This window comes from Megalobrama amblycephala, linkage group LG18 (genome assembly GCF_018812025.1).
Source record: "Megalobrama amblycephala isolate DHTTF-2021 linkage group LG18, ASM1881202v1, whole genome shotgun sequence".
Taxonomy (NCBI): domain Eukaryota; kingdom Metazoa; phylum Chordata; class Actinopteri; order Cypriniformes; family Xenocyprididae; genus Megalobrama; species Megalobrama amblycephala.
In genome coordinates this window covers 20,235,606-20,262,069 of record NC_063061.1, presented here as the reverse complement: position 1 = coordinate 20,262,069, position 26,464 = coordinate 20,235,606, and the positions used below count along the sequence as shown (strand labels likewise).

At 35.6% G+C, this 26,464-nt stretch overlaps 1 protein-coding gene across 10 annotated transcripts in view; it reads left to right on the top strand.

The window, feature by feature from the left end:
- Nucleotides 1-26,464, top strand: part of cacna1bb (calcium channel, voltage-dependent, N type, alpha 1B subunit, b) — a 178,258-nt gene that overhangs the window by 13,906 nt on the left and 137,888 nt on the right. For all 10 annotated transcript variants that reach the window (XM_048166481.1, XM_048166478.1, XM_048166473.1 and 7 more), the window contains exon 4: nucleotides 854-993. In XM_048166481.1, the coding sequence (XP_048022438.1) occupies nucleotides 854-993 (140 nt within the window). The remainder of the gene's footprint in view (nucleotides 1-853; nucleotides 994-26,464) is intronic.

Sequence of the window (26,464 nt, the reverse complement as noted above, 5' to 3'; positions counted from 1 at the left end):
CTCTTTAAGTACATTCTTCTAAAGATTTAGTAAGTTATACTTGGTATATTTCTTCCAGTTTCTCTAAGAAGTAAGATAGAATATAGAATGTAGAATACTAATAGCATATAAAACATTTTAAAATTAAATGTATTATTATAAAATATTTAATTGTATGTATATATATATAAACATTTATTTTAAATTCATTTTTGACTTGTTCTTTAGTGTGTTTAAAGTATTATTTTAGTTTTTATTTTAGTTTTAATATAATTTTATTAATATTTTGAATTAGCTTTTATTTTATATAAGCTAATTTTAGTTTAATTTGTAGTAATTTTATGTAATTATATTTTCTTTTTTTCCCCTTTTTTTTCCTTTTCAAATCGCTATTTAGATTTAATATATGTTTTTTTTATTTCCGTTTTAGTTTTTGTTTAGTTTTAGTTTTGTTTTTTATTTATTTCCAGTTAAACATAAACATATAATAAAATATAATAAACTTCAGTTTATTGCCATGGCAACATTTCTAATTTTACTTTGTTTTCCGACTAATATTTATATTTTATTTTATTTCAGCTTTATTTCAGTTAACAGAAATCTTTTTAATAGTTTTAGTTAACAATAATGCACTTAATAATGCAACCCTGTAATGCACTTACAATGGATTGAGTCCATGTCACATCTTCACCTTCCCCACCACAGTGCAAATCCATGCATCTTGACCTATTCTGTGTGTCATGCAAAATAGTGAAAGCTACAACCTATATTCTCTATTCTGCTTTCAATCTTTTATCCATGCATCAATAGACACACTCTTCTTTCAGACACACAAAAAACAAGTTGTCCTTCTTTTTGCTCTCTCTTCCTGCAGGACGACACAGAGCCCTACTTTATCGGAATATTCTGCTTTGAGGCCGGCATTAAGATCATCGCCCTGGGCTTTGTGTTTCACAAAGGCTCTTACCTACGCAACGGCTGGAACGTAATGGACTTTGTGGTCGTTCTGACAGGGTGAGTCCACAACCCACAGCTGGGGAGGCAGAAACAGTTTCAAATGGATGTGTGTGTGCTGTATGTCTTCAGGAAAGTAAGGGATCGGCTTTATTTCTTTGCAAAAGTGCCTGTTACAAAGTGTTCTAGCCTGGTTCCCTTCTGTGTTTATGTAAACATTGCCCTCTGGCCGATCCTGTACTCCTAAGAAAGTTGAGTTTTTCAGATATTCGACTGTTTAGACAGCATTCCTTTTCCCAATGGCATTTGAGTTACAATTATTGACAGAGGACGTCTGGGATTTCATATGCTGATTGCGATGTCTGTTGGTTTTAGGTTAAAATAGGGGTCTCTGTCTGGAATTGGGTGTTATTGAAGGTCATCCTGAATTCCATTAAAGTAAACAAAGTAAAGTAAATTATATATGTGATATAATTACAACATTTATGTATATAATTAAGGGAATGAATTCATTCATTCGACATCAAATTAGATGCCAGCAGTAATTGAACTGTTATTTTACCTAGAGTGTTAGCAAAAAGGTCTCAATCCATAATGAATGTGCACCAGGAAGCACAATAAGAAGATTTGGCTTTAGTTAAGGTATTTGACAAAGGTCAAAATAAATGAGGGGAGACGTTGTGAAAAATATGCTGCAATCACAGACATTCCTACCCAGACAGCATTAGATTTCTCAGAGGACCCCTGAGTTAGCTGAAAAACTTGTAATTTGGTTTGTCCTGTCTGAATAGGGCATTTGCTGTTAAGTAAAGTCTGACATTTACTATTATTACAGAATGACAAAGTTGACTTGGGCAGTTTTGCAGTCTAGCAATGATTTGTAGTACAGGTAAACTTACCTGCTTCTCTCTATATTTGAAAAAGAGATTTGATTTAGGCCATTGTCTATATGTCTAAAATCATTGTTGAAACATTTATAAAGAAATAACTGACTTAAAGAGTTAGTTCACCCAAAAATGAAATTTCTGTCATTATGTTGTTCGACACTCGTAAGACCTTTGTTCATCCTCAGAACACAAATTAAGACATTTTGATTAAATCCAAGAGGTTTTATTTACACTTTATTGAAAGTAATGAAATTACTAGGGGTGTGACGAGAAAGGTATCTCACGAGACGAGACGAGACAAGATTTTTACACACTATTTTTAAGAAATCTTCAATGGCGAAATATATGACTAGAAAAAATAATCTGCAGGTGTATTTGAAATGTTTTAACTAATCATCTTGTAATGAATGTCATTCAGTTCTACTTTCTGAGTATGAATTATCATATGCAGTAAAAGACAACAATACTCAAGCACTGTAAAAGGTTTTGCCACAAACTCAACTGACTGACTTCTCTTCTGTATGATTTCAGTCTCTTCAGACCTTACTGTACATGATTTATGAGCTTCTACAACTTTAGACCTCCTAACTGAACTCCTTTCCACAAACTGATCATAGAAATAAAACAGTATAAATAAAAATGGTAACACTTTACAATAAGGTCTCATTTATTAACATTAATGTATTAACCAACATCAACTAACAATGAGCAATATATTTGCTACAGTATTTATTAATCTTTGTTTATGTTGTTAGTTAATAAAAATAGTCATTCATTGTTAGTTCATGATAATTCACAGTGCATTAATAATGTTAACAAATGAAACTTTATTGTTTGTGCTTAATAAGATTAAGAGAAAACTGTTATTCATTTTTATGGTAACACTTTATAATAAGTGCAACTATAATCGCACTCAATATTCAAAGTGCAAATAAGACCACATTTTTCTTTGATACAGAGCTAAGAGATGGATACAAATACACTGCCCAACCTAAAATAGCTTTCATATTGACATATATCTGTATTCATCAAGGAGCCGTTTTCAAAATGCGGGGTATTCAATCGCATTTGAATGCGCGCTCGCGTTTACTTTCACTTTCACGATCGCACGTAACTCTGTAAATATGGAGCAGCAGCGACCGTTATCCAACTGAATTAAATGTTTTTTATTTAAATACAAAGCAAAAGGACAGTGGAGGCGTAATGTAAATGTAGTGGTGGCATATTCTTTCCTAATCATCCTAACACTCTGTCATGGCAACATCACGAGACTACTTTTCGCCTCGATGAGAAATCTTGTCACATTTTAGTCTCGCGAGATCTCGTGAGACGAGATCTCGTCACACCCCTAGAAATTACCACATTCAATGTCCAGAAAAGTAGTAAAAACATTGAACCTGGAAGCGCTGCAATGAAAATAGCGTAGCAGAAAGACAGATGTCTTTACTACTTTTCTGGACCTTGAATGTGGTAATTTCGTTGCTTTCAATGGAGGATAAAAAACCTCTTGGATTTCATCAAAGTATCTTAATTTGTGTTCCAAAGATGAACGAAGGTCTTACGGGTGTGGAACGACATGAGGGTGAGAAATTAATGACAGAAATTTCATTTTTGGGTGAACTAACCCTTTAAGTACTCGTGATTGTAATATAGTACACTACCATTCAAAAGCTTTGGGTCAGTAGGAAAAACAATTATTTTCCAATTTTTTTAACGATATCACAGGTTCCACAAAAATATTAAGCAGTATGACTGTTTTCAACATCGATAAGACTTTTTTCTTGTGCACCAAAGCAACATATTAGAATGATTTCTGTGAATGTCTCACATTTTTACCACTGGTCATGAGACCATAGAATGTAATACTAGCAGGTGTGGGTGGTTTCTGTTGAAGCTCAATTTTAACCAGGCACATAGTGCTGAGTTTTGTGAAAAAGGTGCAAGCTATAATGATCCTAAATTACTTGCCATATTTGTGCTATTTCAGCACATTGAATGTCTGCATAAACTGGACTGTGATTGGTTAGTGAATAAAATGTAGGTTTTTTTGCAATGAAAGACAGCAATAAAAAGTTGCTCTATCTTGCTTGCTCACTTATCTTTCAGTTTTTAAGTGGTATAAATATTCATGGTTCAACTGGGCACTTCAGGAAGCCAGAGGGAGGTTCTTAACTTGCGTACCTTTGTAAAATTGTGCTATATGAGCCAGCACACTGCTGAGCTGCAATCTCTCTCCTGCTGTCTGGATCACTGATGCAGGACTGCTATCTTCGTGTTGCCCTATGTGTTGTCATGCAGTTCAAGTCCAAGTCAATTCTCGAGTATTGGTTCATAAAGGCCGCATTTACACTATAGGGGCTGGATTCACAAAACATTCTGAAGAATAAAATTTTTCTTAACTACCAATTTCTTCTTACTTTCTAACTTAAGAAAAAAGATAAGGTAACTTTTTAGTTTAGGGTCCAATTCTCACTATTGACTAGTTGCTTATTAGCATGCATATTACTAGGATATTGGCTGTTTATTAGTATTTAAAGAGCATGTATCAATGCTTTATTCTGCATGACCTTATTCTATCCCTTAACCTTTACCCAATACCTAAACTTAAGAACTGCCTTACTAACTATTACTAAGCAGAAATTAGAAGTTTATTGAGGCAAAAGTCATAGAATAGAATCATAAATAACTTAAAGTTAGGATAACCTCCAACCTGTCTTAATTAACCAAATGTAAGACGTTTAATGAATATATTGGGTTGTTTCAAATATTAAGCATTACAACATAATACTAGCTAGCTAAATATAGCCTAATACCAGTGGTGTGCGGTGGTGTTTTAAAATGAGGAGGCAACATCCTCATTCATGTCCCTGTTACACAATTTTCAAGTTAACATTACATAAAAAGAGGGACCAAATACAATTCTATTTTGTATTTTTACACTATTTTACACTATTAAAACCAAAGTATAAATTTCATCAAGTTAGTGTTTTTATGCAGTTTTATAATAACTAAAGGCAGTTTTAATAGTCAATACATATTCAGCAGTCATCAAGCAAGTATACACTGGTCACTCACTCACAAGACACAAAGATGTACCTTTAATTTCACCACGCTGATTGCTCACTAAAAACCCCCATAGTCACCATCATCGTTTTCAGGCCATTTCGATTTGATTTCATTTGATTTTGACATGAAATAAAGCAGTGATATCTAAGTGACAGTTGTTTACTTACTTTTTAATTAGACTTCCCATTAACACCATCACTGTCTTCATTCAGACCGATTCGTCGAGAACGCTCACGAAAACAAGAGGCGGGATTTATCGCACAAACCAATCATGTCCAATCGTAACAATCATATCCAATCATAGTGCGATGGAGGCACTGCCTCCTCTCACGTGACTTTCCCCCATTCATTCTCTATTACCCCCCTACAAAACCCACAGCACGCTTTGGGGGCTCTGCTTTGCTTCTATGAGCTGAAGGGAGGCACAAGAGATGTGGACTCCCGCTGTAACTTCACCTGCGGGTGTCGCTGTTGGTCAGTATTCTTTAGAAAAAAGAGTGACTTTTACACTTTTTGATGTCAAATTTTGTAACATTTGCATTGTTTTATTTTTGTAATATCGATTATTTTCTCATCCGGTTTTTTTGAGGAGGCACTGCCTCCCTTGCCTCCTCGGAGGAAACGCCCCTGCCTAATACATAGTACTACTAGTACCATATGTGGACGAGTACACTGAAGTGACACCGATCGATCATTCGTTTTTCATTCAGTGAGTCTTCAGCAATACCCACCTTTTAATCAAATAACACCAAAGCCTTTACTTTTCTTCTCAAGAAAAATTATAGAGGTTCTTAAGAAAGTTTCTTGAGAATTTTTTCAGAATTGCACTTAGGAACATTCTTATGATCTTCTTAGAATTTATCATAAGAATTTTCTCAACTTCTTTCTTAAGAAGATTTTTGTGAATCCGGCCCCTGGTCTTGAAGCTCAATTCTGATTTGTTGACTATCTCCATTTTTTTTTTTATTTATTTATTTTTTGATGACCAGCTTACATCTTTTAAAAGTGACTCCTATCCAATATCTGCATTTACATTATACACTTGGCGAAACAACCCAAGGTAGACATACTGACCAGGTAAGCCTAGGCTGAAAAATACGTAAAAATGGCACGATTTGCAATGGATGCAGAAGAAATGATAATACAAGCTTTACACACCATCTTTAAAGGTCACTTTCTCTTAACCCCAAAGTCTCAAATGACACAAAACTTCAGCATGATTCCACTGGGTTGAGACTTTGTCCTCCATTGCACCACTGAAAAGAGTCATGTGATCATGGTTGGTTTCCACCTGAGTTGACGTCATTCGCCACCGTCGCTTTTTCAATGTCGTATGACTGTCGTATGGCAATATCCGATCTGTCCACGTACAGGGCAGACACAATCAGATTTATTTCCACATATGAATGAGGCCTGAAACCGATCTGAGAATATTGAAATCCATTTGCTTTTGTCTTGCTTATACGCTCATGGGCTATATCCGATCTGTGCCACATGGGAGGAAATTGGGTCACATGAACCATGTAAATGCAGCCTTAATCAAGCAAGTCACAAGTCCTGTGGGTTTTACGTGAACTGTCCCTTTAAGAAGGCAAGACCAAGGGTTTGCTGGCTGACCTGTAACTGTAGAGCAATTGCATTGTTTATCTCTAGGTGTCTGTATTCCCAATATCTGCTCTTTATATTGTGGTCCGTTTCAGTCCACAGTTTATGTTTGTCAAGCTTCCAGTTATACTTTCAGTGACTGTGGATTTATGGAGCAGATAATAGCAATTCTGAAAATGGATTTGACAGATAAATCAAAGATTGGCAGGGATAAAAAGCAGACAGAGTTAGAGTGGTATGACAGACTGTGATCATTTTAAAGGAAGCAAGAAAAAGATGAAGAAGACGGGAACAGTATGAGTATAGATGGGTTTTGGGATCAGGATTTTAGTTGGAAATCTTAAACTTAGTGGGATGCTTTATAAACTTTATCACCCTGGCTCATGAATATTAATTAGTTGTTCACACAGTACTCATAAATGATTTGCTGTTAGAAGGTAACTAGGCACCAGCCAAATTAAAATTACCACTTACTTGTTGTGTATGATTTGGTGAAAAAATCTAATTACGATTTTTTGACAGTCGATATAGACAGTTGGCAAAGGCTTTTGCTTGGTCTTAGTCATTATTTTATGCAGGCTAGAAAACCAAGATTGTTTTTTCACAATATATTCATTTTGGACAGTGCACTGTTATTACTATTGCCCACTGTTACCTCGACAAAAGTAGTCTGGCCTATGCTGTCCTCAGGCAACCCGGAGAGGCCTTGAAACAATGGCATGCTCTGTTCTTTTATGTTTTTCTCTGAGATCGTCCACGTCAGCCGTCCACAACTCCTCTGATCTGGTTGCGGGACACTACATATTTCAGTCCCTGTTTTATGTGGATGCATCATAATGGCTCAAACACCATTAGCTGTAAAACTGCATTCACATCGACAGTGATTTTAATCTCTGGAAACTAGGGCTGGGTATTGACACAATTTTCATGATTCGATTCGATTTCTATAGACCACTTTGGAGCAGACGTCACAATTACGTCACTTGCAGCTGCGCGCGCATACTGGTTGCAGAAAAATAGTTGAAGCTATTGAAGAAAAATGTGTAAAAATCCACAGAATAAGAGAAAAATGTTTTGTTGTGCCTCTGGATGTTGGAATCGGAATGCAAAAAATATAGTCTTCATTTTTAAAGAAAACCATCGTTGATAAACAGAGACGTTTCACAGACTGGATTGATGACACCTGCAAGGATTAGTCTACTATTAAAGCAGGAATTTGATGTAAACAGTAAGTCTCTACATAATATTCACATATGCAGTTCAGAGGACATACATACATACAGCATGAAACAATTATAATTAAAATAATTTAAACCTATAATATTTTACATAGATAACTTTTAAACATAATAATTTTTATTTCACAATTCTGACTTTTTTTTTTCTCTTGCATTTGCGTGTTTATTACTCCCAGTTCGGACTTTATAACTCGCAATTGTGAGTTTATTTCACAATTCTGAGGGGGGAAAAGTCAGAATTGCGGGATAAATTGCAATTCAGAAAAGACAGAATAACGAGTATATCTCACAATTCTGTTTTATTTTGTAAGAAATGTGATATGTAAACTCAGATTTGCGAGAAATAAAAGTCAGAATTGTGAGATATAAACTCGAAATTAACTTTTTTTATTCTTTTATTTCGTGGCTTCCATAGACTTCTACTGCTCAACTTTCATTTTCTGCAACCAGCTAGGCTCCGCCCACAAAAAACCGTCATCGCTGTTTGCAAACACCAAATTGGTCTATTCACATGCTTGCGATTCGATTTGATTTAATATATGTATGTATTAATGTATTAACGGATGTAATATATCAGATACAGTACATGGCAAATTTTCTAGAGGAAAACAATCTCTTAACTAATGCTGTAAACTATACATGGGAGTCAGTTGGTACTACATTACTGTAATATTGAAGATTAAAATCAACTTATTTATATACAAACACTTAAGTTATACAGTTTTTTTATAATAAATAAAGTTTAGAATTACATAATCATATTTCTACTCCAATTCAGGTTTTTTAGTTTTTTTTTAAATATAAACATTTAAATCTTGGCTGTCATAACTGATTTATTCAAACATGCATTAAATTAATTTATTGCATTAAAATTATAACATAAAAAATTAAAAACATTATAATGAATATGTGATGGTGCATATATTTATCACAATGCTGCTCTCTAGAGTTAATTTTTCTAGCTTACTAATGAGTTTATGGTCACTGAATATGTTTGTTCTGAGGTAAATGTGATGTTACCTGACATTGTTTACAGGCTGTTTTATTGACGTCTTTCCGCGGTTGAAACACTGATTGAGCGATTACATGAGACATTATACGGATTTCGGTAAGTTGTACTGTATCTTTTAACATACCTTCAGATGATTATTTGTGTTTATTTCGCACTGTAACTGGTATTAAAGCGGAGGAGAGGATATTCACACGCGCTCCGTGCTGCCGCTTCTCTTTAATTGAGGCGCTACACTACAGTGATCTGTCAGGTCACATTAAACAGCACCAAAACGGTATTTATTGTTTAAATCTCATAATAAGATGGACGTCATTTGAAATCTGAGACTTTGTTTCATATTAAAATTAACAAAGCACAAAGATTATTGCGATTTATTGGATGGGAGGCATGCTACATGTTCTGTTCATTCATCAATTGAAAGCAGACTAGACTAATTAATTCTTGGGATTTAAGAATCGATATCGGTTCGTAAAAAATGGGAATCGATTAAAATCGAGAAATGGATATTTTTTACCCAGCCCTACTGGAAACCACTTTATTGTTGGTTGTTGGTAGGCTTTAGTGCCACAGGATGCCCTAATGCTATTGGTAGACTACATTACTGGCCATAGCTTATAAAAATGTTCGCATAGATATACACTTTTAAAAATAAAAGTTCTAAAAGTGTGTTTTCATAGTGATGCCATAGAAGAACCAATTTGGGTTTCCCAAAGAATTTTCAGAAACATTATAATGTGTGATGGCATAATTTTGTAGGCCAACCAGGTAGTTATCATCACTCTTTTTCCCATGACAAAAAACCCAATAGGATTTGTTCATATTGACTTTTGGATTAATGCAGAAAATAAGCTCTTTGACCAACAAAAGTTAATGATTCTTACATTCTGATTTGTTCATGTTTTGTTCATTATGATAATCTTCACAAATAAACAAATTCATAATGAATTTTGAAGCTTAAATACAATCACTAGATGTAAAAAGCTAAATAAAACTACACTGCAAATGCATGACGCCACCACAAGCTTTTGATAACTCTTTCAATATTTATTTAAAAACAGTTTGTGTTACAGTAGTTTGCATGAGTGTGATTATGAACACAACAAAGCTGTGAAAGCATCTAGTGAGTAGATGAGTTACCTGTTCAGCTGATGATGTTTATTTTCTGTAGTCCTTTAGCCACTTGTTAGCAAATGCCTAAAAGACAAGTAAAAGCTCCTTAAAAATCACAATGGGGTATTTTATGTCATAGATAAAATGTGAAAATAACTTGAGCTTGTGTTAACCAAAAAAACATTGACTTCAGGACAATGGAACTGGAAGGACTAAAATGCTAACTTGCTTCCATGTTTTTGCCTCACTGCAGCGCTCTATAATCTGCAGAACCATTTTCCATAATAGAAAAAACTTTTGTGCTATGGAAAGGGTCCATGGATGTTAAAGGTTCTTCATGGAACCATAGATGCCAGTAAAGAACCTTTATTTTTAAGATTGTGTATATGATGAATATCTTATGCAGCCATTATTATATCACTGTATGTGTTCAGAGACAAAGCATTGACAGAACAGTGCAGTCGTTCTCAGTAACATGAACTTACACCAAATCGCATTGCTTTTCATATTCAATAAGTTAAACTTTTCTAAACTTTACTGGACTTTTAGAACGTCCTAACTTTCACTGAAAATTAATGATTTCCGGTCACTTTGTTGCAGTCACTGTCAGTGTGAACTGGGCTTAAGGCAACGTCCCATGATACGCTCATGCCCTCCCACCAATCCCATCTTACTTTTTATTTGCCTGGGTTCTTTCATCTTTCTTCTATCAGACTGTCTTCATCTCATTATCTTTCTATGTGCAGTGAAGGTAGTTCTGGCTGCATATACTGTATGTGCTCGTTAATTTAAAGATGTCTGCTGAGGATGGAATCTCAGTGGAGTGTCTGTCTTTTTAGATTCATACTAAATGACTGTTTAGCTCCTAGTGGAATCGCAGTCATCGAAAGCATGTTTTTTTGAAATGGGCGACATACAGAGCCATGAGTTGCTGCCTTGGCAGAAGTGATGAAGAGGGTGCCATTGTAAAGGAGAGCTTTAAAACAAGAGACAATGAGCCAGTTTGGAAAAAAGGGACAGAGTGCAGACTTCAAGTTGTAGACATCCACTGTAGCCAAGCAAGATAAATGAGAGAAACTAGAAAAAAGGACAGAAAGAGACACTGAAAGGCCAATCTCAGTGTTGATGCTACAACGGAAATGCGATTGTTAATGTACTTGGTTACTTAATAAATGTATGGTTCTCTGAGAAATTCAAACTTTTGTAATTTTATCTTTATGGGGCAGTTGGTCTAAGTCACAGTATGCCCTAATGGTTAAAGAATCTGACCTGTAACCCAAAGGATGTGGGTTCAAGTCTCGTTTTAAATTATAAAGCTATTTATTTTAAGTATAAATTTTAAGTAATCTAGAATTTATTGAAAGTTAATAGACTTGGAATAAAAAAAACTCGAGTTTTGAATCTGGTTAAGCTATAGACTGGGTAAACCCAGCATGATCTGCCGGCGATTTGATTTCACCCGGCAATTCAGTCTGGAAACCCGTACATTCATTTCTACTGCTTCTGTTACACTTTTGCAAGAACCAATCACAGACTGGCTTATCCACCTTGCTCGCTATTGGCGGGTATAACACGATGACGATAGAGAAGCGACGGCAAGCATGACCGTCAATCCAATTCCATTTAACCTCTCGACGATGCTGAATGACTTCTTTAGTTTAGCAAACAAATCGCTCGAGTGGGTGTAAATACCACTCACTTTCATGTTTTTTTTGTTTTTTTTGCACAACCTGCAAAAATCGCTCAATGACATTGCTGCTTCTGCAAACCGCTGATCAATGCTACAAACCAATACAAACTAAACCTGTCTGGAGTTTTCGCGTCATCTGATTGGTTGAAGGACTATCCAATTGCGTGAATAATGCTCGTTGATCACGCCTCTTGTGCAGTAGAAAATACATACAGACTCCACAGACCAATGTTCAATTTTAAATTGAGCTTGGTCTGGTGATAGCCAGACAAGTTAAGCTAGTCACCTACCTATCAATGGAGACAGATATGAGTTGAGACATGGAGCATGTTGAATTACACAGTTGCTTCATTAGGTCTGGAAGTAAGCACAGTGTTTCAGAGCTCACTGTGACTTTGACAGACACACTGATCATATAATACAGCAGACTATAGATTTTAGAGAGCATGTATATGAGTGCATGGGTGTGTCAAGTGGTTTTCACATCAGAAGTTAAAGGTTGTGGTGTTTGCCCATGCCTTTTCTTTCCTCTCCACTCTGTTTCTCAGTAAGTGTCAGCCTGAGCTGGCCTAACCTTGACTTAACTCAATATTCAGTTGTTTAATGAATAGGCCGGTGTAACGGTGTTGCTCTGGGCAGCAGCAGACCTTTAATCTGTAGCCATCACACAGCAAAAGCCTCTAATAGGAGAATAAATCTCCTTCCCTCCCCTCTCTGAGGTTCAGATCAATAGTACAATGTCCAGCAGGAACAAAGCAAGCAGGGCAGGGAAAGGAGGAAGATGAAGATAGAGTAGTCTTCTGATGACAATAAACAGCAGAGCATTTGTAGTAGTGATTTAGATCTGATTCCTTGTTGTGATTTTGCTCAATCTACCATAAGACTAATTATTTTATTTTATTTTATTTTATTTTATTTTATTTTATTTTATTTTATTTTATTTTATTTTATTTTATTATTTTGGATAAATGTACAAATATTATTTTCAAATATTTATTTTGAGGTTTGACCCCCTCAGAAGTATATGTCCCCTTAATGACTGATTCGAAGTGTCCTTACTGTCTTAAATGAGGCCCTTAAAGGGGACATCGGATGCCAATTTTCCACAAGTTAGTATGATTCTTTAGGGTCTTCATGAAAAGTCTATAACATACTTTGATTAAATTTCTGAATGGTTGTGTAAAAACACACCCTTTTTACCTTGTCAAAAACAGCTCTGTTCATGGCGAGCCGTTTCGCTCCATGTCCCTTTAAATGATAATGAGCTACTGTTCCCCCCACCCCTGTCTTCCGTGGGCGGGCTGTAAACACTATTTGGCAAGTATTGCACTGAACTCACCATTCTTATTTATGCAGTTATAAATGCTCAAAACGATTAAAATACATTTGAAAATTACTTGTTAGTCATTAACTAACACCTTTATAAACCTTACTGTAGTGTTACCATGTTATCTTTACATAAAATGTACACAGTTTGTAATAAGACAATCACTTTAATGCATTTTTCATTATAAACGTTCAGTTATGAATTACAGTGAGAAGGTTCTAAATAGAAATGACGACATATATATTTGTTCGACTGTATTCTTTTGATGATGAACAAGCTGCGATGTCACGTTTGCAGCGCTTTGTTGTGTGTACGTGAGGTGCCGGCGCAATCAAACAGCAATCTTTGCAAGGGACTTGCTCATCGTCATGTCAACGGTTCGTGGCCAGGTCAGATTATGTCAGAGTTTGTTGGAAAATCATACCACACTGCTCAGACATTCCCCGACCCCACAATCGCTGATTAAACACGTTTAGTCGGGTGAAAACAAACTCCGACCAACGGCAACAGACGGCGACAGGGGTATCACACTAGCTGCGTCTCATTTTGGAGGCTGCGTCCTGATCCCACAAACTCCAACAGACGTGTTTGTTGGCATTTATCTGTGCGTTGTGAACTGGCCTTTAACTTTAGCCTCATTCATCATGGAACTTGCTAACTAGCACATTATTAGGAAAGGTGATTTGCAAAGATTCATTAAAAAATCTATAACGTTACTTGGATCAGTACCTTCTGGAGGTACTGATCCATCCTTCAGGAACTTTTTAGCAAAACATAAACTTTTTAGCGCAGACATAAACGCATATAGGCAGATCCGGGGATGCATTCCCTTCAAAAACAAAATTAATGCTCTGCGTCTTTAGCTGCTCAGATGTCGAGAGTAAAGGACGACTGTGTTCATTCTTATATCCAATAACAAAACGCCTCAGTTGCTTTGGAGACATTCTTGTCTACACCTGCGCAGCATCGAAACAATAGCGGACTGTTTACAGCTCACTCAGGGCGGGTCTTTGCTAAAACGGCAGTGTCCGTCAAGAGTCGTGGGAGGGGCCTGTGCAAATTTACGTCACTTTGCCTAGAATCTGTGAACGGCTTGATCTGACAAAGTGCTTATGATTTGTGGGGATTAAAAAAAAGCACTGGATAGATTTTTATCATTATAGGGTGGTTGTATAGACACACTGCCAGCACACATTTCTGTCCAAACACCATGTAAAAGTGAATTTTGCATCCGATGTCCCCTTTAAATGAGGCCTAGAGGTTAGAGTAACAGTTCCATATGTGTAGAATTGTGTTCGAACCTATCCCGTGATATGTTCTGATTTCATTCCCCAATAATTTCCTATCTTGTCTCTAATTTAATTGTCAATAAAGGTGGCAAAAGCCCCCAAATTAGAAAAATCTATTGCAAATTACTTTATGATATAACATATACAGTGGCTTGCCAAAGTATTCAAAGCCCTTCATTTTTTCCACATTTTGTTATGTTGCTGCCTTATGTTTAACTACTTTGAATTACATTTTTTCACACATCAATCTACACCCCATACACCATAATGACAAAGCAAATAACAGATTTGTGACAACTTTGCAAATTTATTAAAAAAGAAAAACAGAAATAAGTACAATGCATAAGTATTCATACCCTTTTCTGGGACACTTGATATTTAGCTTTTCAGGAGCATTCCAAATTTTGCTCGTAGATGTTACTACACTTTGATTGAAGTTAAATTCAATTAAATGGGAATGATTTGGAAAAGCACTTACCTCTCAATAACAGGTCCAACTGGGTTTGAATACTTTCACAAGCCACTGTATATCATGATATCACAATAATGTAATCAGATTAAAACTGAAGCAAATACGTGATAGATACCCAACTATATCCAATTTCTGTCTCTTTTATGTCTTCATTAATTAAACTGTAGGAAAAGATATGAATGTAAAGAAAAAAAAAAAAAAACGATCAATGCAATATCTTGAGAAAGAAATGCCTATATTTGCTTTCTGTTGGTATGTATACTAGCACTTTGATGTACCTTGTTCTGAATGGGTGGAACGTTATGCTTGATGGAATGTTACGCCTATGGCAAAATCCTCATTGGTCAACACAAGTTAATTTGAGCCAATCCAAACGAAGCCTCGGGTCAGACAGGTTCATCTCCAGTTCAGTTCAAAAACCTGGTACTCCAGTATTTACAGAGGATACTTTGCCTTAGCTTGTTACCATGGTTACAAGCCCACCTCCCCCTTTCTGTGGTCACAGGCTGTTGAACATTCAGCCAGTAAGTAACAAACAAAGCCGCGGTTGACCTGATCTGACCTTTAACACCGCTGTGATGTCTTTGTGGAAGTCATTTAAAAATGCCATTAATCGTCCTGACAGCACCCAAGGCGCGAGCCGTGCGCTAGTACTATTAGCTACCTTTGCCTTAACGATTATTGTTCAGCTTCTTTAATTAGCTTGTTTTACAGCTCCAGGGCCTGGTAGAGAGGATGTTACCATGTTATCTCTGTCTGTCTCACATCTGTCCATGTTGACGTCAGCTCTTCCCCTTTATTGAGGCAGAGCAGGTTGGGTTGATGCCATCGTCTGTGGTTGGTTCTTTATCCCACTCAGAATATTCAGGACTCCGATCAGTGCTGAGGCTGCTTATCCAGGAACACAAAGTGCTGACTTCAAAGAGTCATGTTCAATTCTGATGTCTTTCATGTGTTTTGGATGCAGTGAGACAATGAGTCGCTTCAAAGTGGTAGGGACTTGGCCTTGCTTTGTTTGTGCCGGAGTCAAAGAGATTCATAATGGAGTACCATTTGAATGTGTGCCAATGTTTCTTGTTGCATCTATCTATCTATCTATCTATCTATCTATCTATCTATCTATCTATCTATCTATCTATCTATCTATCTATCTATCATCTAGATCTAGGTTTTTATTGTTTGTAAATGGCGCGCTTAAAGACGGCGCTGTCGATGCTTCAGAGTTCCTATTGCCGATGCGAATGCAACCAGGAACATGGCAAATTAGTTAGTTAGAAATGAGTTATCGGGGAACTATCCAAGTGGCTAGTTCCTATAACTGAGTTCCTATAACTATTCGGTGTGAAAGCCTATAGTGTAGCCAATCACAGACATATCTTATGAGCGCGTGAACACAATAGCCAATCAGAGGTGTTTACGAATCCTCTCAACAGTGCTCAAAGCGTCACATTTTTAATATCTATCTATCTATCTATCTATCTATCTATCTATCTATCTATCTATCTATCTATCTGTCTGTCTGTCTGTCTGTCTGTCTGTCTGTCTGTCTGTCTGTCTGTCTGTCTGTCTGTCTATCTATCTGTCTGTCTGTCTGTCTGTCTTCCTAAATATCTTCCTTTGCATTTCTTGTTATATTACCCCACATATTTGACTTCACTATGTGTTGATCAGTGATGCACAGTGTGAATTTTCAAACTGTTGCAGAAAGGTAGCAGCTTGTCCCAGTCATTTCTCTATCAAGTGGAGCCCTCTGGGAATGTTTTCTTTTCTCTCTCTCTCACTTGTTGAATTATTTTATCATTGCTACACTTCATATCTCTCTCGTCTGATGCTTGCACTTGAGACTATCATATGTTTCCAACCACAAATCCAGACTTTATTACACTGAGTAAAAAGAGCACATTGTAAAGCTCCTCTTAGTGAAAAGAGTAGTTTATTTAAAAAAAAAGAGAAGTACAGTAACATTGTCCTCCCATGATATCCCTTGACATGTTTCATTTTCAGAAGCACAATGCTCTTGGGCCATGAAAAAAGCACTTTTGACTGTCTTTTGATATAGCGGGTGGCTGCAGGCCCGGCGCATGTCTCTTTTCTTTGCCTTTCCTCAGCAGGGTACAGAAGGGATTTCGGCCGCAGTCAAAAGCTCTTTGTGCTGTAATCTCTGCAGTTTTTCTTCTTTGTTTTCAGAGATGTCTCCCAGGTCTATTTGCACCTCTTCTCCAAGTGTTTGTTTTTCCTCACAGGGCTTTACTTAAGGATTTAGTTCAATCTCCAGTCAATATCATATGTCAGATAATAGGTCCATATGTGCAGGTCTGTACAGTTGTGTAGAGACATTTGCGTAGGTTATCATTGACTATCTTTTAGAAACGGGTTTTGCCAAACCTTTTTGTTAGATTAGTTGGACTAAAGTGCATATTTCATCTCACTTAGGAAGAGAGCCAAGTGGCCTATGCAGTATGCACATAATTTATGTACTGTCCAACTTTATTATTTCTATCAGTCCTGTTGATGGACAGATGGCAAGCCTGCCCTAGAGTTCTCAAAAAAAGAAGCATTCTGTCTTTTATTCCCTTCTTTCATTGTATAGTTTCAGGTGGAAAGTGTGGGAATGAACCTCCACTTGATGTTTATTATATTGTATTATATTTGGGGCTTTCAAGTGATTCAAACTTTTAATTTAATTAATTACATGATGTGGAGATTAATTAATCTAATTAATCGCAGATTGATCACACATCAAATTTGGCAGAGAAATTACCCCCAAAAGATAATTTAAAGTCATTTTTGTGTTAAATGAGAAAAGCATCAAATAGACATTTACAAAAAGTAGCTTTAGAAATGTATTTATTATACCTAAACTTTTAGGCTTCAGTGGCCATGAGGGTGAGTAAATTGATAACAGAATTTTCATTTTTGGGTGAACTATACCTTTAAAGTTTTTTTTTTATTAATATGGAAATACAAATTTTAAATAAAATGTGACCTGATCCAGCAAAATGAGTCACAGTGACCCAATTTTTTAATTGATGAGACAGTAAGCTTTAAAATGATATCCTAGTCAAAGTCATACCTTGAATAGTTTTAAAGATATACCCATTTGAATTATGGTCGTCTGCCCTCTTTTTCCAATTGAAAACCTGAGAAAATCGCTTTTAAAGTGTTTTTTTGTTGATATCTTTCAAAATCCATTGCATTTAAAAGGATAAACTATTTATTTTACAGCTTAATTTGACCAAAGACATTTATATATATATATATATATAAATGCTATTAAACCAGGCTGAAGCCCAAATTATTTTAAAGTATTTATTTGAATTAACCCTTTAAGACCTGAAGGCTTTTTTTAGAGTTTTTTTTTTTTCTTTTTTTTTTCTGAGCGACACACAAAAGTAAAGACTCATAACCCCAAAGCTCTAGCAAGGAGAGTCAAAAGGTAGGTATGATTTGATAGAAAACATTTTAAATTTTAAGAAAACATAAATTACATTACATTTGGACATTTTCTAGCTGAGAAACAGCTGATAAAAGACAAAAAATATATATAATTTTTAAAAAATATTTTTTATTTTTTTTATTTGACATGGAATAACTCAGGAACACAATAAGATCGCTAAAAAATTCTTTTTTGGTGATGCTCTCCTATATGTGAGCTGCATCTGGTTCAAATTTCGTGGTGATAGCATAAAGAATAGTTTGAAAAATTGTTGTTCATTTTTCCGCAGCCAGGTGGCGCCAACGGGCGGTAAACTCAGGTTTAGGGGTGCTTCTCAGCACTCGTTAGGAGTTTTTCAAAATGGTTAGATGCATTAAAAAGATGAGATTCTAAGCTTTAACATGACACCTATTTTGTGTTATTCCACATTGGAAAATGAACATGGATGGGTCCGGGAACATTGGATACACACTGCATCCCGGAGAGATGAGAGACATGTTTTTAGCCAAGAATGTTAAATCATTCCGAGAGTAATATCTTGGGATCAACGCAATATATTATATTGATTTTGGATTCACTTTAATCTTGAGAATCTGCTTTAAATATTGATGTGCCATTTTTTATGATCCGTGCATTTTTCATGAAGTTATGAGCACGTGAAATATACACACTTGTATTCAGTTAGCGGCTGTGTAAAACCATTTCAAATTTAATAGCCATTTAAATACCTTTACTCAATTATCTGGACTACGAAACTTTGGGAGATTATTTTTGAAAGTCTGTTCTTTGAAATTAGCTTAAAAAAAAAAAAAAAAAAAAAAAGATTTTTTCATTGTTTTTCCACATTATCGGCCCATATCTTAAAATAGAACGTTGCGACTTCCGACTCCTTTCGCCAGAGTGGGTCACAAATGATACTCTAAATAAGAAACTGAGTCATTAATTTATTCGATTTGTTCTAACAGCTGATTCATTCAGGAATTAAGTAAATGGCTCTCTTTCTCTTTATGAATGGGCCATTGAATCATTGGTTCACCCGACTGATTCACTCAAAACGCAGATTCATTCAGAAACTAATCGTTGTGTGTTACTCAGAGACACACAACAGTTCTGATCTGGCTTTACAGGTAATGTTTCCATTGGCAAAACTGAGCAAAAACAGAATATTTTGTAATATACACCAATCATCTGTATGGGCGGGTGCATTAAATGCCTTAATAATTTTAAGGTGTTATTTTCCCCCCATAACTAATTAATTAAATGAATGCGTTAAACCGACAGCCCTAATTATTATATTATATTATATTATATTATATTATATTATATTATATTATATTACTATATAAATGTATTATACTTTTTAATTATTTCTTATAATTTTATAAAATAATTTTTTCTGCTTTACCTTCTGTTCTACTCTGGCTTGCATTATATATTTATAATAAATTGCTTGTGATTTTACTCATTTGTAGTTTTCGACAAAAGCATGTGGTTATCTAAACTTTTTAGCTATTATTATTATTATTACTCAGTTCTGCCGGACACAATGCACAGTGATTGCAGGAATCATATTGTATTAAAATGAAGCAATAAGCCACAAGAGACCAAGTTTCACAGTGATTTTACCATAATTCAGGAGTTGTTAAGCATGATGCAATGCAATGCAACCCCGTACCCTCAAGTAGTTAATTGCTTTTATGCTAGCAACAGCAATATGATGAAATACCCCAATGTTACAAAATAATTACGTTTATTAATAGTAATAATCTTAATATCCATTTTCTGCCAAGTAATAAAGTTCAGCTGTAGGCTGTTTACAGTTGCCAAGCAACTTGACTCATTAATATGGAACTCATGTGGTATTCTGTTGTTTTCTTTCACAATAGGACAGAATGAGATTCAAATACTCAGCAGGACAACACCTGCAATAATTTTTCTCACTCAAGTCTAAGTGAAGATTAATACCCATTATGTAAGCTGAGAGGGTCAACAGTTGCGTCAGGGCATATAACAACTGATCAAGCAACAGCTGGCACAGATGCGGTTTATTATGTCTTTTTTCATGATGTTGTTTTTGTCCTATGATAATCACAGAACTAGATGCCGTGCTGTGCATGTGCAGCAATATTTTTTGATGGTCATAGCACTTTGACATGTAGAAATGGTCCGTCTTTTGTTGTTGTCATGTTTGCCATCTTTGAGCTAAGGATCCTGTTGTGTATCATTGCATTTGTGTATGAGAGAAAGTGGGGGCAGTGCTTTGTAGAAGAGATTGTGACATTTGCGTCAGCTTCTTAACAGAGCCCTGCTGCGTATCTCCCCCCCTTAGGGAGGGGGTCACCTTTCAGCTTCACTGTGCGCTTGACATGACCATGCCCCCCCCCAACCCCCGTTTGTCTCGATGACCGTAAAACAGACCTTTTGAAGTACACTTGAAGGAAGAGTTCATGCGGGGGGAATCTGTAAGTGAGAAGACACAACATACATCAAACACAGGCTTGTCTAGATGATCACAGTACTTTGGAGTGTTCCTTGTAGATTATGGCTAATAACAAAAATTCAGCACTTTATAATTTGTCAGTAGACAAAGCTATTAAATAAAGAGGTCATGCAGCGTTAGTGCCATATCAGGTTGTATGAACCTGCGTGTAGACCTTTATGATATTTAATAATTAACGGTATAATTCAAACTTTTGTCTACATTAGTTTTAGGGGAAGTGCTCCCTGCCTCTTTTATGCACTATGAAATGTGATTTTGTAAAAGGCTGTGTTTGGAACTACCATACTACTCTACTTCTTCAGTATGCTTACTGTGCGCAGTATGCAACCTCAATGCAATATTCTGTACCTGACCTTCCATTCCCAGTGTGGTGCGTAAAATCTAAGTAATATCAGCTTATTGAGCCATTATTCATCAGACTGCCAGAGCCAAGAATTAAAATTTTTGAGAAAAATACAAAATGACAGTTTTTATTGTTAATCATGCTAAACAGAAGCTGCTCGCAGATTTAAATATGCATAACATGAGGTCATGTGACAATGATGTAGCATAATATTGTTTGTAACAATGTTATTTTAGTATTATTTATATATTCTAGTATTGTTTTAATATTTTGAATTAGCATTTATTTTTATATTTATTCGTTTTTATTTTAATTTTAAGTAATTATTATTATCTTATTTTTTAAATTATTTTATTTCAGTTAAAAAATTGTCACACTTTATATTAGGTGTCTTTTTGCACTTTTGCAGTTATTGAGGTGGGATACGGGTAAGTTTAGGTACAGGTTTGGTGGTATTGGTTAGGTTTAAGGGTGGGTTAAGGAGTAAGGGAAGGGTCAACAGTGTAATTATAGATTTAATTACAGCTGCAATTACATGTAGATATTTTTAAAAACAAATACAATGTAAAAAATATATATAGGCAATAATTGCATTGTATCAAATAATTAATCTAAATGTTAGTACATAGTAGTTAAAGGCCTTTTCCACACTAATGCATTTGCGTTTGAAAACGCATCTTTTTCTCTCCATTTTGGCCTTCCGTCCACACTGAGATGGTGTTTTGTCAAGGAAAACTAAGCTTTTTAAAAAAGCTTTCCAGAGTGGATAAATTTGAAAATGTTTTCGCATTGTAGTGTTGAGGGCAAAAACATAGGTATTTGAAAAAGATGACGCATGTTGTTCCCATTGATGTCTATAGTTATACCAGCATTGCTGTGCCTGCTATTTACATTAGCAGTATTGCTCAAGAAATGCTCCTTTGTAGAATCTTCGTATTACATTCCTGCAAAGATGACATTAAATTTACTCATATTTGCTGCACGGCAAAATATGATGACAGTTCTGTTTTAAACCCGATTTTGAGCGCAACCTGTACGCAACAGTAAATGATGTGATCATATGCTAGTAAAATGATTGTGCCAGAAGAATCGCGTGAGAACTTTATTATATGCTCTGCTCTCTCTGTATCATCTCAGACGTTTCAGTGTGGATGAGCAACTTTTGGAGAACATTTGGAAACGCTAGTGTGGGTGGTGAGCGTTTTAAATCGAAAACTCAGTTTTCAAATGTCTCCGGATTAATGTAGACAGAGACAAAGACACCTAATATAAAGTGGGACCAAAAAATATTTCTATAGCTTTAATTTATTTTTATTTCAGTTTTAGTCATTTTAGTACTTCAACTTATTTATCTCATTCAGCTGCCAAGGCAACATTTCTAGTTTGTGTTTATTTTTTTTATAATTTATCTAATATTTATATTTTATTTGATTTTAAGTTTATTTTAATGACCATAAATGATTTTTAATAGTATAAGAGGCCAGTTACACGACACCATTCTCAACTAAAAGCAGGAAAACTTTTTATGCATTGTGACCATTCATTTACACCACGATGGCGTTTTGGGGGCCATACACATGTGTATTATGTGTTCAGTCTATAGGCATATCGTTTTTCTTTACAAAGTGACATCGCCAACTACTGGCCTGTCATGCATAATATAGCATTTTTAGTCATTTTCATGGATCCGTGTGAATGGGGATCGTTTTGACAACGTCTGTAAGGAAAACTTTTACATTTTTTGTACATAGTTGTCATGTAATCATACCCTTAGTTAACTGTTAACTGTGTTGAAATGTTAATCATTGCATAATGTGCTTTGTTTCACATACCGTTTAAGAAAAATAGTATGCAGTATTCAGTTTTTTTTCTGTGCACTATTCCATTCCAAACATCTGACTCTCTCTGTAATCTTTTCAGTATAGCCTTGCCGAATACCAATTGACTTATGCAAAAGACAGGATTCTGTGAAGCTTTAGTTCTCCATGTTATTGAAGAGTTATTCTGGTCAACTAGATGTGTTTGCCTGTCGCTTAAGAGGGGGATACACGAGAGAAGAGGAGGGAAAAAACTTCACACAGCCTTGTATATTCTCTCTCTGAACTCTGTTTGTGTGAGGCTTCAAACAAACCACTCTGCCACTCTGCTTATCAGTCTCAGTCAACTCACAACCAGGAAAACAATCTGCCTCCGTCTGCCTGCAAGAGCTCGCCTGGCTTCTCTTCTGCCTGCTGTTGTGGCTTTTGGCTTGCTGTTCATCCTCTTTATAATTAGATAAACAGACTAAAGTTTGGAGATTGACAGAGCAGGCTGAATGTCAAACCAGGCACCACATTTCTCATTGTATGTCAGGCACTCTGCTTCTTTTCTAATGGAGAAAATGGTTTTGTATAAACAAATTAATTGGGTTTAGAGACAGATGGGAAATTCATGAGTGAATGTTTAACATAGAGAGTAATAGAAGGTTGAAGGCACGTACTGGGTGTATACTGTAATTATACTGAATCAAAGTCGTTTTGTATGATTTTGCTAGACTCTTGGACTTATTTTATTGGCTACCGATACCATTGTAGAAGTGCTACAATTTATCATAATATTTATTCTGTCAGCTAAAATGTCTGATAGTAATTTACTGAGATGATAAAGTTTGGCATCTAATCTCAACATGGCAACCCAGTCAATGTACTGTAAAATAAATCCATTTTTATTACTAATATGGCTTCCCACATGATACTCTATATGCATTACAATATCAAAAGTTTGGGGTTATTTTTTTTGAAAGAAGTCTTTCATGCTATCATGGATGTATTTATTTGATCAAAAATACAGTATTGTGAAACATTGTTACAATTTTAAATAGGCCTATCTGTTTTCTATTTTAAAGGTGCCCTATAACTTTTTTTAAAAGATGTAATATAAGTCTAAGGTGTCCCCTGAATGTGTCTGTGAAGTTTCAGCTCAAAATACCCCATAGATTTTTTTTAATTCATTTTTTTTAACTGCCTATTTTGGGGCATCATTATAAATGAGCCGATTCAGGGATACTGGCCCTTTAATTGCTTGTGCTCTCTGCCCATGGAGCTCGCGCTTGCCTTAAACAACATAAAAAAAGTTCAAACAGCTAATATAACCCTCAAAATGGATCTTTACAAAGTGTTCGTCATGCAGCATGTCTAAGTACAGTGTTTATTTGAATGTTTACATTTGGTTATGAATGAGTTTGATAGTGCTTCGTGACTAATGGCTAACATTACACACTGTTGGAGAGATTTATAGAGAATGAAGTTGTGTTTATGAATTATACAGACTGCAAGTGTTTAAAAATGAAAATAGCGACGGCTCTTGTCTCCGTGAATACAGTAAGAAACGATGGTAACTTTAACCACATTTAACAGTACATTAGCAACATGCTAATGAAACATTTAGAAAGACAATTTACAAATATCACTAAAAATATCATGTTATCATGAATCATGTCAGTTATTATTGCTCCATCTGCCATTTTTCGCTGTTGTTATTGCTTGCTTACCTAGTCTGTTGATTCAGCTGTGCACAGATCCAGACATTAATACTGGCTGCCCTTGTCTAATGCCTTTAATAATGTTGGGAACGTGGGCTGGCATATGCAAATATTGGGGCGTACACCCCGACTGTTACGTAACAGTCGGTGTTATGTTGAGATTCGCCTGTTCTTCTGAGGTCTTTTAAACAAACGAGATTTATATAAGGAGGAGGAAACAATGGAGTTTGTATGTCTTTTCCATGTACTGAACTCTTGTTATTTAACTATGCTGAGGTAAATTCAATTTTTGAATCAAGGGCACCTTTAATATATTTTAAAATTTGATTTATTTCTGTGATTGAAAAGCTGATTTTTTAGCATCGTTACTCCAGTCTTCAATGTCACATGATCCTTCAGAAATCATTCTAATATGCAGATTTTATGCTCTAAATATCAGTGTTGAAAACAGTTTTTGTGGAAACAATGACACTTTTTTTCAGGATTCTTTAATAATAGAAAGCTCAAAAGAACATAATTTATTTGGAATAGAAATCATCTGTAACATTATAAATGTCTTTACTGCTGATTTGGATGCATTGCATGCATTCTTGCTGAATAATATTCTGAATAATAATAATTTCTTCTAAAACTTTTGAACGACAATGTATATAAAACACCAGGCTTAATGTAAATACAAGACTAACGCAGTGACATGTTTGTTGTTTCTTTTTACTACAGTGCCTTCAGCAGGATGTGTCACAGTATCTGTGTCAGGTTGCAGCCGTTGCTTTACGTTTAACAGCATTTTATCTTCTGTGTGCCCAAGACAATGGAGATCGTCACAAAGCGTTCTAATGTAATTTGGAGTCTGGCTGCAAGCCCCGGAGGCAGTCAGATAGAAAGGAAAATTTTATTTGTGGCCCTGCATCTTTATTAGCCGCTCAGTGTGTCATTAGTGTTTAGACATATTTGTTCAGTTGTTTTTGTGTTTGTCGGTAGAATAAATACACACTATGGCAGAAACACAAGAGCACAAGCACAGCTATAGCAGCACAGATACGACTCTTGGCTGACCTCCAGCTGTGGCATTTATACGGTTCTGGTCACGTTGCTTCCTGTCACCTCTGTTTGAATGGCCAGTCAGCATTTCTGATATCCATGATAGTCAGAACTGTATCATGTAGTTAGAACAGAGAGTCAGTAGCAGCCTGGTTTTTTTTTTTAGCATTTTTGATATATATATATAAATATATATATATTTTCAAATACTAAATCAATTTCATTTGCAAAGATGATATAAGTAAGCCACTCTGTGGCCTTGTCCAAACATTGCTCTGCTTGTTTGAGCATCCAAACATGTCAATTTCTGGCTTAACCAATAACATGGGTTGACTGCCTGTTTGACCAAATAATGATAGACGGGATTAGGGCAGAAACCAGTAGGAGTGTTTGGAAATTATTTTTTACAAGACTTTATTATACTTATTCAGACGCATGTCAATGCGTATTCATGTTTGCTGATTACACTCTGTCCCAGCATGTTAATAGTTAGGCTAATAGGCAAATTAGTTGTTGTAGGTCATGGTTCATTATTCGCCCACATGACATTAGTCCCACTGTTAGCATGCTCTCCTTGTTCAGTCATGTAATAATAGTAATTTATGCTTGGGCTGTGCCTCATTCTGCTCCTTAGTTTCCTGTGTTGTGAATCGGTTTTGCAACAATTTTATGAGTCTCACATTTAAACATGTTTGATATTGATAAGCAACATTGCTGTGTAACATCATGCCATAACGAAGCTGTTAAAAAGTACATCATCATTATGAAATGTGTTTGTCCTGCATGTTTTATTAAGCAGAACAGATAAATTATTTATTTTTTGCATTCTGGGAATTTCTAAGGGGCAAACATTTCAGCTTAATGGAATGTTTTCGATTAGCCCTAAAAATCTCAGTGACTAGTTCACTTACTTGTGAATTAGAGAGTGGATTGAAACACATCCTTGGTTTACAATGTGGATAGTCTCAGGTGATCAGACTTGTCTCTTCTGATGA